Here is a 14,119-nt window from a genome sequence, read left to right as displayed (position 1 = left end):
GAAAATAATATATAAACGATTATATTCTTTCTTAGATATCAATAACTTACTAATTCCTAATCAATATGGATTTAGAAAGAACCACTCTACTGATTATGCTATTCTACAATTATGTGACAAAATAACTGATTCCCTTTCTAAAAAAAGTACACACTGAAGGTGGTTTTATGGACTTATCGAAAGCATGCGATACCATGGACCATTGTATATTAATACATAAATTAAAAGCATATGGAGTTAGAGGGATTGTACTTTCTTGGTTTGAAGACTATTTGCGTAATAGACATCAATATGTTATTTTCAAATCTACATCTACTATTTCCACCATAGAATGCGGAGTACCACCAGGCTCCATATTAGGTCCTCTACTGTTTTTATATATGAATGATATTGTTAATGCAACACCACTCCTAACATATGTGCTGTTCGCAGACGATACGAACGTATTTTATTCGCATAAAGACTTAAGAGAGGACCTAAAGCCGTCGGCCGTCTGGTCGCTTACTTACAAGCATTTATGCTTTATTAGCAGTAAGGTAAAATAACCACCATCACAACAACAACAGCATTCTTATTACAACCCTCAATTTAGAATCAAATAAATTATCATATTGGTTCAAATCCAATAAACTCTCTTTAAATATTAATAAGACTAATTGTATTTATTTCAAAGACATACACTCTAAACATGTACTTCATTATGATATTTTTATAGATGACATGCCCATAATTGAAAAAGAAGTTACAAAATTCTTAGATGTAATGATTGATTCAAATCTAACTTGGAATAGTCACATTAAAAACATTAGCATGCTATTCTCGAGAAGCATAGGCTTTTTATATAAATTAAAATATTATCTATCACAAAAGTCACTATTTATGCTTTACAATTCCTTCATTTTGTCATACATAAGTTGAAAAAAAAAATTGTTTTATTTTGTACTTTTATCGTTGTTGCAGGTATACTAAGTGCTTGTCTCCTACCCCTAGGAGGCTGTTTAAAATGTACCTATTTTAATCTTTTTACCATGCTTGTATTGAATTTTATAGGACATTTGTAAACAATTACAGCTGTATTTCTGGAAACTTGTGCAATTTTTTTATGGATTTTAGTTACAGAATCTAAGTCTTATTTTTGATATTGCTAGTTTTTTACATGTATATATTTAAAAGTGTTATCTATTGTGCCGAGCATGTAAACATGAATATTCCAGCCAAGGCTGTCCTTCATGTAAAATTGTATTTGTATGAACCATCATTCCATGTTTCTGCTATAATAAAAACCCATTTTTGAATTTGAATTGAATTGAATACATATCTTATTGTAACATAGTGTGGGGGTAACAGTATTAAGATGAAAATTATGTTAATATATCGTCTCCAAAAGAAAGCACTTCGTCTTTGTACACATTCAAATTATTTAGCCCATACTGATCCAATATTTTGTAAACTAAAAACTTTAAAAATCGCTGACATTCACAGTTTTCAAACTGTTATCTTCATGTATAAATTTTGGGTAAATACTATACCTTTGGCATTTCGAAATATTTTTGTTTACAATAGTAATATACATTCTTATCCCACACGACACTCATCCGATTTCCACCTAACCAACCCCAAAATTATTATGGCCTATAAATCGATAAGACATCATGGTCCAGATATTTGGAATGCTTTACCGGACAATATTAAACACTCTGCAACTCTTTATTCATTCAAAGCATCGATGAAAAAAAAATGTAATATCTAAATATTCAAAAACATTATAAGGGTCTCAGAGTTTTTGATTGTTTGTTTATATAAATTAATTTTAGATGACCAGTTCATTAACAATACGAATCAAAAACTTACTTCACCTGCACACACACCCACTTGCACACACTTGCATTTTTCTTTCTTTAATTTAATTCCACTTTTTATTCAGATACTTTCTGAACAAAATCTTTATACGTGACACTCTATTCCCCTACGCACTCCTATAACAGCGCCATGTCCCACACGACACTCATCCGATTTCCACCTAACCAACCCCAACATTATTATGGCCTATAAATCGATAAGACATCATGGTCCAGATATTTGGAATGCTTTACCGGACAATATTAAACACTCTGCAACTCTTTATTCATTCAAAGCATCGATGAAAAAAAAATGTAATATCTAAATATTCAAAAACATTATAAGGGTCTCAGAGGTTTTGATTGTTTGTTTATATAAATTAATTTTAGATGACCAGTTCATTAACAATACGAATCAAAAACTTACTTCACCTGCACACACACCCACTTGCACACACTTGCATTTTTCTTTCTTTAATTTAATTCCACTTTTTATTCAGATACTTTCTGAACAAAATCTTTATACGTGACACTCTATTCCCCTACGCACTCCTATAACAGCGCCATGTACCCTCCCCTTCCTTCCCGGCTGCTATCGACTCAAGCATTCTTGCTTATGATAGTTGGCCTCTGCATTTATCTTGATTATTTTTAACCTACCTCCATATTTTCAAGCTTTCAATTATGCATTTTTATTTATGTGTATTAGGTTGTCACTCTTTATGTAAATCAATTATATTATGTACTATTATTGTTATTTGAATGTTTTATATTTGATTTATCAATAAATGCAGAAACATCTGCTAAAAAAACAAAAATACAATATAATCATGGTGATTACAAAATTGGAATAACAAAACTATGCAAATACGAATTTTTGTAGCAATATTCTGAATGCAAAAAATGGCGGCCAGGGAAGAAGAGAGCAAACTTAATCACTGTTAATCACTTAGTCTCTTGTTCTCGTTCTGGCCTCCGCAGAGTATGGGTTTTCTATGCTGGGTGCTCATAGAGAGGTAGCTCATTGGTATAATTTCCATCTCTTCATGCATGGAACTTAACGGCTTAGTTCTTTATCTCCGCCACATCCTTCTCATGTGTGGCTAAAAGAAAGGCGACATCGTCTTCCAGATCAACAAAGTATTCAACGTCGTCACCTACTTCGTGCTCCGCCTGGTTATTTTCACTTACGTCACGTGGTGGTTGTGCGGACATTGGACGGAGGTTGGCTCGCTTCTTCCCCCCATGGCTGCTACATTGCTTATATTGAACATTCTTTTGTTTTATCGGCTGATCAAGAGTGATTATTTTAGGAGATCTCTTACTCGAAAGACGGAGGAAATTTATATTAAGTCCGGAGACGAATGACTCCGCGATGGTCGCATATCCACATTCATCTCACTTTATCCTATTTAGACATCGATCAACTTTCTCCCCCAACTCTCTCTATCTCTCTCCTTCTCTTTCCCCATCCTTTTTCCTTACACTCTCCCACTTTCCCCTCTATCCCGTACTTTTCTTCTTTTATGTCTTCACTCTCTCATCCTCTCTTTCCTTTATTCGCTGTGTACCAACTATATATCGCTCATTCTACACCTCTCTATTTTCTTTATTTAAAGATGGCATTAAAAGTGATTTAAATATTTTCTTCAAGAATATTATCCATTGTAGTAGTAGTAGTAGCAGAAGTAGCATTAGTAGTAGTATTAGTAATATAGTAGTAGTAGTAGTAGTAGTAGTAGTAGTAGTAGTGGTGGTGGTGGTAGAAGTAGTATCGCTATCATCATCATCATCATCATCATCACATTGCCATTAGGGTAATAAAGCAAGTCAAAAGGTATGTCCCATATGCTCCCAAATACCATTGAATGGTATTATGTATTTTACATAAAATGTATCATTTTATTTGATATTTTGTCTGATTTAAGCTCTTGGAGAACTACCTGCTTGATACCCTCATCAATATACAGTAATCTTAGATGTGGTCTGTAACGTAATAGCTTGGTCTTGCCCCAAAATACTATCATTGTTATTATCATTACTGTTATTATCATTATTGTTATTATCGTGATCATTAATGTTATTATTATGATCATTATTGTTATTATCATGATTATTATTGTTATTATCTACGTCATCCTCAATGTCACTGGTGTTACTATTGTGTTACAGAAGACTCACATCTTGCTGAATTCACATTTTTATGCATATTATTTGCATTGTGTCTCAAACTCGTGCTAGTATTTGTTATCGCATAAAGCGTCGGAAACGGCTTGAAAGATAATAGATCATTGAGGTGCTCCCATCCGAGGGATTTTTTTTTTCTTCTTCAAAGTTCATATTTAATTGTGTGTCTGTTCATTATTAAATAATGATAACTGCGTTATACAAGCTCATACATTGACGAACATTGTTTTGTTGTTCTGTTTAATCATACAAGTTATGTTAAGCTGATACTTAACAGTTGCATATCCAACATAGCTAGATACTAGATAGAGAGAGAAAGAGACAGAGAGACAGAGAGAGAGAGAGAGAGAAAGAAAGGGATGGGTGGTTGCGGTGGGCTATACAGATAGTAAAACAGTGAGAAGGATATAAAAGTAAGGACTAAAATGACCAATAAGTGCTATTTCCTCAGTCACTTTATTTTAGTTGCAGTGTGCAAATGTTTCGTTGCCTCTTCGAACATTGATATTCTGACATGAATCTTACCAAATTTGAGCATATCACAACAGCGAGCAAATTATTTGGCACTTTATTTAGTAACATCCACTGTTGGTAGGCATGCGTATAAATTTATCTGTAGCTTATTTTGTTAATACAGTGTAATATACACAATTAGAAATGAAAAATACAAAGAGACTACGGTGCTGCCAGAAGACTTTTAGTATATATTTAATTATATTCTGTTATGTGCCCCTCTTTTTTGTATGTTTACAACAATTATCTGACAAAAACTCGTTGCAAAATTTATACATGAAAAAAAGACAAAGTGGGCCATGACAAAATATTTTCGAGTATTCAAGGAATAAATTCAGATTATATCTAACAGGAGGGTTGGAAAAATACACAGCGTTTGATAGTATCCTTAGAAAATACCCAGTAACACAATGTACAAAAGAAGAACCACAAGAAGGGTAATAAGAAGATAATGTGTAAATAGTAATCAACTACCGCAAATAAGATGAACGTGGTAGAGGTTTTTCAATTTAGTAGGTGACAGTTGCCCGAAAATTCGTCGTTTAAAGGTATAGACCAGTTTTGGAAACGCTCTCCTCTAAAAAACATGAAATGGAAGCTCTTATTACCAATTATGTGAAAGAATATGTTTCGACTAATACGTGATGATACAAATTTTGCCGGGAAACCGCCTATAGTAATTTATATATCCGGCCTGGATAGGTATTGTGAATGCACTTCAACATTGAACATTTGGGCATATATTTATGCTTTTTTGCGAATATAGCTTGAAGTATTACCATCTAAACCTCTAAAGGCAATATTTAAACGAATATGGAATGGATATTTTGCACCCTAAACCCTTGAACCACAAGTTTACCACTACCGGTCTATATCTTTAACATTTATCCGGGAATGCAGCCCTCCTCCTTGTCACCTTGGTCTGCGCTCAAAAATATACCAAATGTGTTTTCGGCTCGGATGCCATTCGAGCCAGCGGATTATACAACACCGTGGACCTAGTCACACTCGGCCTCGTGTGGTAGAGAGCAGACCCGATTGCCGTCATCGCTCCGGGCCCGTGGTTGTAGTCACCCACTGGGTCGATATCGGCAACCCTCATCTGAGGAGGCAACCCGTTGTCAATGGCAGGCGGACCGGAACCGTACCCGTACCTCGTCGCCCTGTTATGGCTTTCGCTTCGATAACTCGGTGGTGGAATCGACGTCGCTCGATGGTCATAGGCGTAGTCGTAGCCGACAAGGCCTGGTGGTAGAAGGCCTGGATGGGTTTCGTGCCGAGCTGGTAGGTGAGCACGGGGAAGGAACTCAGAAGGTAGCATTCGATGACGCCTTCATGGAGAGAATCACGAGACGAAATTTTTTATTTCATTTTTTCGAGATGATAATGAAATCTTTATTTTTTATTATTCGGTGTGAAATCTATTCTTATATATACGCCTGTATAAAAAATAATAAAAAAAATAAAAAAATTAAACTGTTTGTTATGTAAAATGTGGAATAAATAAACTTCAAACTTCAAACTTCAAACATGAACCTATAATTCTAATATTTTTTCATAAAGTAATCACATGTCATACTTTATAGTTAGGATTGATGACTTCTGTTTTTCTCAATCAGGAAATCGTTAACCGGAAATTTGATTTATCCGATACTGATTCTAGTTCCATAATTCAATGGTTTGAAAAGAGGCATGGCGACAGAGGGCGGTGAGACACACCGTATACAATTCTCTTGAAATGTTATTGTTGGATTTTTTTGCGTGTGGGATGTCTGTCAACAACGTTTTGTACAGGAAAATGAAAAGTCGACCCATGTTGAATCCCGTCGGTAAATATAAAAATCTTGGTACTTCGTGTTTGCTCGTTGAAAAAAGAGGATAATATGCCGACAAATTGCCCATACGATCAAAGAAGCAATCATACTCAGTATCCCTTTTGTGTATTACTACGTGGTTTATGAAACGGTTCATACCTATACACAGGCGCGTACACAGGGGGGGGGGGGTTAAACCCCTCCCCTTTGGAATTTTTATGTGTGTAAACTCCCCCATCAAACCCCCCCCCCCCTTTGGATTTAAAAAAAAAAAATTTTGTTGTTGTAATTATTTAAAAAAAAAAAAAAAAAAAAAAATATGTATTCCCATGGCTGACCTAAAAAGGTGACCTTACCCCCCCCCAACGGAGCCAAATGTCAAACTTTCAAATTTCAAAACCAAAAAAAAAAAAAGAAGTGTCCTCTAATCCTCCCCCCCCCCCCCCCGCTTAGTCAGCGGTCGGCTGAGTCGTTGCGAAATTTTCGGCCCGATTTATAAATGTTAACCCCCCCCCCCCCTTAAAAAAATCCTGCGTACGCGCCTGCCTATACAAATAAGTATATCCCAAGTCCCTGTATATCCTATGCCGGCTACCTTATTCAACGAAAATATAAAACTAAGAATCATTTACCTCATTGCTGCAAGCTTGTGCTTCGAACGACTTTCTTTCATGGCGACCCGGAAGTAAGACACAGACAGGATGAGCACTGCAATGAAAGTCACCACCACCAATACCCCGACAGCTATGCTCCATGATCTATATACATTCTCGCCATCTGTACCCCAAAAATATAAACAAATTGATACATGGTGGTTTGAATTTGAATGCTTTTAGTAAACTTCATTCATATACATGAACATTTTGTTTCACAATACATATATAAAACAATTATATAAACAAGAAAATCAATAAGTGGTACAGTTTCTCGAGTAATCACAAATTAACAATAAACATTGTAGTTTGTATAAACAGTGGTAAATGATATTATAACAAATAATTATATGACACCTTTCAGCCTATGTTTGGCAATAAAGATACAAAATAAATTGGAATGATAATTTCGATATTGATGTTCTAAAGAAAAGAAGAAAAATTTCCCCTCGAGTATTTATGATTGCTGTAATATACTTACAGAAGTGCTCAATTATATTTTCATTCTCATAATGCTTACAACTTTCTCTTCATCTTTAAATTGTCCAGATATTTCAACCATTTTATTGAGAAATACTCCCCTTTCAGCCTTATATACAGTACAATCCATTATGGTATGAAATTTATCCCCGACCCTTCCCAAGTTACAGTCATTTGTAAAAACGTTGGATCATACATCTATATATATTCTTTGATTCTAATCATAAGTGATTTGATTACTTTTGACTGTAATATTCAAGGAACAAATTAATTTGAATTGCCAAGAAACAACGCTTTTAACATCGTATGGACAAAGCAGTGCCGCATGTTCCCACAATATCGTCTCCCACAAAAAAATAGAATGGAAATAGGCAAAACATGAACATAATTATTATAACGTTGTGCTGCAAGTGCTCTGTAATTCAATAGTTGTTTTCGATACTTAAAGGAAACCTCACCCCAAAGAATAAGTGTAGGTATCCTGAAAACTGAGACGTATTCCTGCCCTTTGATATACAATATTCTTTACGAAATGTACAAGAGATATATAAATGAAGATATTCTTTTCATGACATGGGCGCAGCCATTTTCTTAGAAATGTGACGTACCCGGTAATGTTGTTCATATATCATGCACCAAGCTCTAGTTGGAAAGAAACTTTAAATGAATAACAAAACCTTTACTATTCGATGAGGAAAGATTATAATTGAGAAGATAGAAATTATATTTGGTGAAAAATATACAACAGGTATTCGATTGTAAATAATTCACTAACAAATAATAAAATATAGCAGTTGACAAATCTATTTCATTTATGAGAAACCTTCACCTCAGAAGAGCACCAACTTATTTATGCAATTTGCTTTCTGGCAATTGTAGTAAATAGGATAATAGATGCAGGTGAATGAAATGCTTCATCGATCACCAGGACTTCAGGAACTTCATATATCCTTCAATTTTTTACGCTCCGTTATTATAGGAAACGACGATGTCCATTATTTTTTCTTAACGCCTCCCTCATACACGTTGTTGGGGAATCTTGTTGATTAATGGGCAAGAATATAATAAATCTCTTAGAATAAGTAAATTATTACTTAAGTTGGGGTTTCCTTTAATCATACCCTCGCAGAATAATACAGGAGCGTTTGATAAATACTGCACTACCAATTAAAATTTCAAGTGCCACCCCCCTTCCCCAGCAAAAAGCAGTATTAAACGCCATGTGTCCCCTCACTGAATAAAATTATTCTGTCTAGTTGACGTATACCCTATCCAAAATTAAAGCCATGGGGTGGTATTCCGGTAGCGCGTACTAAGTTAGCGCGTGCTTAGTTAGTTCACACTTTTATGGAGTGCCTGTTGTGAACTAATTTACCCTGAACATATTATTTTAATCCTTCAATGAAAAGCGTCCAAAAAATTAATTTTGCAATGAAATGGGAAGAAAAAGATAATATGAGTATGAACTGAATTTCAACAAAGTCTTTGGTAGATTATTCTTGTCATGAATATTGAAGGAGGAAGATGAAACCTAGCATTCCATAGAAGTGTGAACTAAAATTCTTGTTTAGTCTGGACTTAGTCCCGGCCTAACTTATGAGAATACCACCCATGTAGTTGATGAAAGCCAGTAATCACGAATAATTCTTTTTGTCGAAGTATCCTATTTAGTACTCCGCTGGTTTGGTCGAAATGTGTCCCTACTTTAATACAATGTTCGGGAATGCTATATAGTGTGACAAGGCTACACTTGAGAGATCACGTTCAATCTAACTCTTTACAAATTTTGTTTGGTCTTCGTGTTTTGCTTAAATTGAACTCAATCTTGATTTAACAACAAAGGTAAATAAAACCCCTTTTTTAAAGCCTAAATTTTGAATGAAAATAAGTTCAAGAAGGAATTCGTATGTTTGCGAGCAAGGGGGCGTTAAAGATTAGCAACGGCATATTTGAAGTCACGAAAATAGGATAATATTAACATTCAAATGTTCTGAAATCGTGTTTCCGCAGAAATTTGTATTTTGTGTATTTAGTTCTCTCTCTCTCTCTCTGCTTCTCTCTCTCTCTCTCTCTCTCTCTCTCTCTCTCAGTATTTTTCTGTCTATGTGTATGTCTGTCGCCCCTCTATCATTCCTCGCTCTCATTCAATATACCCTGGTCGAGAGCCAGCCTGTCAAAACGCCAGCCTGGATTAAAATCAACACAGTGACTATATTTAGCCTTTATGTGCAAAATGTTTCACCCGTTGTTAATTCCATAGATATTTTTTTTGGTAGAACCAATACTGTATCAAAAAATGCTTATATTTTCTCCACATTTCATTATTACACATTTGTATTTATTTGATAGGCATACATGTATCATGTATCTGTGGGGAATAAGCCTACGAACCCTAGTGAACCTTGTTATTGACGTACATGATTATAATACAAGAAATAGCCGATTCAACTTCAACTTACCAGAAAGAGTAGGTAGTATTGGAAATTCATTTTATTACAATGCCATAAAACATTGGACTTCCCTTCCCAATGGTGTAAAAGAAATATGAAACTATGATAATTTTAAGAGGAAATTAAAGGAATACCTAATACTTGACAGTCAGAGAAGAGAAGTGAATGACATGTTATATGATTGAAATTTTTATTCTTCTGTCGGTTCATACTTTTTCATTTTGTACATACTTATGTTTTCGTACGTTATAGAAATTCTACAAATTCATTATTATTTTCCTCTTCTTTCTTCTCCTCTTTTTCTTCTTCTTCTTCTTCTTTTTCGTCTTGTACTTAATATCATTCTATCATCACTTTAATGTTGTTATTATTATTATTATCTTTAATAAGTAGTTCTTTTAATTTTCTTATCTGTATGTAAATATTACTATTTTAACTTATTAATTTTATACATGTCTGTAAGGGACCCCACTGGAAATAAGCTCTCGAGCTTTCGTGGGTTATCCTGTTCAAGCTGACTTATTTTTGATCTGTTATTATTGTATAATGTTGGAAGCTTGTCGAATAAAAATCAATCAATCAATCAACCTTAGAATTGTTTTTCTTCAGAAAGCGCCACTAGACCGACTTATTGATCTCGCGTGTGGGCCTTCCCTCAACCTTTATAAAGATTCTACAGACCGAAATTGCCGCTCTAATGGGCCGCATATGTTGGTCATGTCCATGTGACATCATCGCTTATCCGAAGCATTAACGTTCAATTTTTGTCTTAGGATACTTGTAAGGTAACAACTATTTTGGAATTTTGATAGAGGACTTTGAGAGTAGTTACCCTGAATGTTTAGGTTACTGAAAACAATATGCATCCAACTCAAGAAAATAAATGAGTCTGAATCAAAGTGCTAATTATCAACAAAACAAAAATACAATTCGCAAGTTAATAAAACTATAATAAAGGTATATTTGGGAAATGAAAAACAGATTAAAAAAAAACACATATTAAGTTTTATTATTGAAAACAATTAGAAATGATAAACTTTAATGAAATTGAATGTAATATGATTAACTAAACTACCTCGAACATTTATGAGAAACCTTCACCTCAGAAGAGCACCAAATTATAAATCCAATCCGCGTTCTGGCAATTATAGTAAAAAGGATAATACATGCAGGTGAATGAAATGCTTCATCGATCACCAGGACTTCACGAACTTCATATACATCTGTACGCGTCACAAACTATGCTACATTATTAAGGAAATGACGATGTCCATGTCGTGCTGAGAAACTGTACATTATTCTTGCTTAATGTCTCTCATATACACTTTGGTGGGGAATCTTGTTGATTAATGGGCAAGAATATAATAAATCTCTCAGAATAAGTAAAGTATTTCTTAAGGTGAGGTTTCCTTTAAACCCCACTGCACTACTTATAGCTACTTGCGCCCTGAATATGGCAAACAATGCCTAATCGGTGACCATTGGTCACCCATGATCCTCTTTTTCTCATGTTAATTGAGAGCGTATTTGATGGGATAACCGCTTGTCAGTGACCATACAGGGAGGTCTATTCCTCCTGGCCAAACTACTGCGGTTGGGCTTTAATCACATCTTCGCAGAATAACACATGAGCGTATAATAAATACTGCACTACCAAATGAAATTTCGAGTGCCCCCGCGGCCTTCCAAAGCAAAAAGCGGTAACGCCCTGTGCCCCCCTCACTGAATAAAATGATTATGTCTATACATTTAGAGTTAATTTATACCCCGTCCAAAATTAAAACGATGTAGTTGGATTCCTGGTGGACATTTGACCCGATCACTTATAACCAAGTTCCCCTCTCCCACGATGAACCCGTGTCATACATGTTTTGATGTTAAATAGTTTCGGGATGGATACTACATATACTTTGTTATTTCAATACTTCATTTGTTGCTGAGGTCTAGAAGTTTGATAACTTCATTAAATCTGTCATATTGATATATCACACATGTATTTATCGCACACAAAATATACACGTTAGCCATACACATTATACTCGGAAGAGGAGTTTCTTCTTTTTCTTCAAAAAAAAAATACGTTTATGGTACCTACCGTTGACATCTTGAATTCCGCCTTCCGCCAATGCATAGCTACAGAGTGATGTAAAAAATACCAACGACAATGCAACTCTATCCATATCACAACGTCTTGCTAATTATATATATCTATGTTTCGGAAGCTAAAGTATGAATTCAGTACGATCCCAAATATACCGAAGCAATGATGAAAGGCAGTAATCACGAATAATTCTTTTTTTCGAAGTATCCTATTTTAGTATCCCGCTGGTTTGGTCGAAACGTGTCCAATACTTTAATACAATTTTTCGGGAATGCTATATAGTTTGATAAGGCTACACTTGAGAGATCACGTTGAATCGAACTCTTTACAAATTTCGTTTGCACTACGTGTTTTGCTCAAATTGACCTCAATTTTGATTATACAACAATGGTAAATAGAACCCCTTTTCTAAAGCCTAGATTTTGAAGGATAACAAGTTCAAGAAGGAATTCGTATGTTTGCTAGCAAGGGGGCGTTAAAGACCAACAATGGCACATTTGAAGTCACGAAAATAGGATCATTCATATTTTATGAAATCGTGACACAGATCAGAATCGATAAGCTATAGCTTTCGTCCTCGGTTTATTTCGGAATTTGACCCAAATGTATTTGTTGATTTGTTTCATCTTTAGCTTTTGCCGTCTTTAATTTTGTTGATTTGTTTGTGGTCTTTCTGATTATTCTGTTTAAATTGATATAGCAAGATATTCTGAAGAAGGCGAGGATCGAAAGTTCAATTGCATTCGAGTATGGTTATGTCATTTTTTCCATTTTTCATATTTGCCCATCACTAAAAATGAATTACTACATGAAAAAAAGGAAGAAAATAAAAGACTTCTCCCGGCCCTTACCAGACAGACAGATCGGTGCAAAATGTACCATTATTGAATAGTATCGTAGAGGGCGATGGTATTAGGAGAGTTTGGCCAACCCGGTTCGAGTTGGACACAACATGGCGACTTCTGCTTTGTTGGGCAAGCACAAAACAAAAGAATATATGCCATGTTGTGACCCAGTGAAATCAAGTTGGCCAAACTCTGTGTATAGATGGCTCTGGTCAACCCGCGATTTGAGCCATCCAATCATCTCATTATGCAGAGAATTTTGCCAACTTGGTTTCAGTTGGTCACAAGATGGATCATATTCTTTTTTTTGTATGCTTGCCCAACAAAGCAGTATTCGCCACATTGTGCCCGGCGTCTGGAATCGGTTTAACCAAACTCTGTATACCGGTGGCAGATCCAGGGAAGTAACGTTAATTTGACCTTTAAAAAGAAACGTCCCCCTCCAAACAAAAAACGAAAAAAAGTTTCTGAAAACTTTGCTCAAAGGGGGAGGGGGTGTTAATTGAGTAGAAGAAAAAAAAATAGAGATCCAACCCACCCTCTACTCTTATTCGTCCGGCTGGCTGTGTCACCGCTAAATATTTTCTCACGAAATAAAAAGTGCTCACTACCCCCCTCCCCAGTGGCGGATCCAGGGGGGGGGGCCCGGGGGGCCCGGGCCCCCCCCCCCTTGAGAAAAAAATCATGTAAAATCACGTGATTTTTACCTTTTTGGGGGGTTGGGCCGGCGCGTTTTTCAAATTTTCGGGAGCAAAAAAACAAACAACAACTGTGCTCTGTACCCCCCCCCCTCCCCACTGAGCGACTTTTCGGCCGGCGCGATTTTCAAATTTTCGGGAGCAAAAAAAAAAAAAAGTTGGGCCCCCTCCCCTAAGAAATCCTGGATCCGCGCCTGCCCCTCCCCGCCTTTTCGGCCACTCGGATGAGTCGACGCTATATAAATATTTTCTCACGAATTGGGCCCCCTCCCTTAACGCCGGCTGGATACGCCCCTGTTATATACAGATGGCTTTGTCAACCCAGTACAGTGTCAGTGCCATTGACCAAGTTTGGCCAAACCAGTTCAGCAGTCCCTTTTGCTTTATAGGCGCAATATAGCGAACACTGCTCTTCTATTTTTGGGCAAGCACAAAACAATAAAATGCATATGAATGAATGATTGAACTGCTTTACCGTGAGTAGGCTACGTCCACACAACAAGATTATTTGATAGGCATACATGTATTGTGGAGTACAGG

General features: G+C 35.9%; 1 protein-coding gene across 1 annotated transcript; it reads right to left on the bottom strand.

Moving 5' to 3' along the window:
* Nucleotides 1–4,462: 4,462 nt before the first annotated feature.
* Nucleotides 4,463–12,294, bottom strand: LOC105437707. Its single transcript, XM_030992440.1, has 3 exons — nucleotides 12,031–12,294; nucleotides 6,985–7,129; nucleotides 4,463–5,869 (listed from the first exon to the last, which is right to left on the bottom strand). Exons 1-3 carry the CDS (start codon nucleotides 12,113–12,115, stop codon nucleotides 5,467–5,469), a joined length of 633 nt encoding a protein of 210 aa, XP_030848300.1. The 5' UTR covers nucleotides 12,116–12,294; the 3' UTR covers nucleotides 4,463–5,466.
* Nucleotides 12,295–14,119: the final 1,825 nt, after the last annotated feature.

Source organism: Strongylocentrotus purpuratus, unplaced genomic scaffold (assembly GCF_000002235.5).
Source record: "Strongylocentrotus purpuratus isolate Spur 01 unplaced genomic scaffold, Spur_5.0 spur5_scaffold_2, whole genome shotgun sequence".
Lineage (NCBI taxonomy): Eukaryota > Metazoa > Echinodermata > Echinoidea > Camarodonta > Strongylocentrotidae > Strongylocentrotus > Strongylocentrotus purpuratus.
The sequence above is the reverse complement of the archived record's forward strand: the minus strand, read 5'-3'. Positions and strand labels throughout refer to the sequence as shown.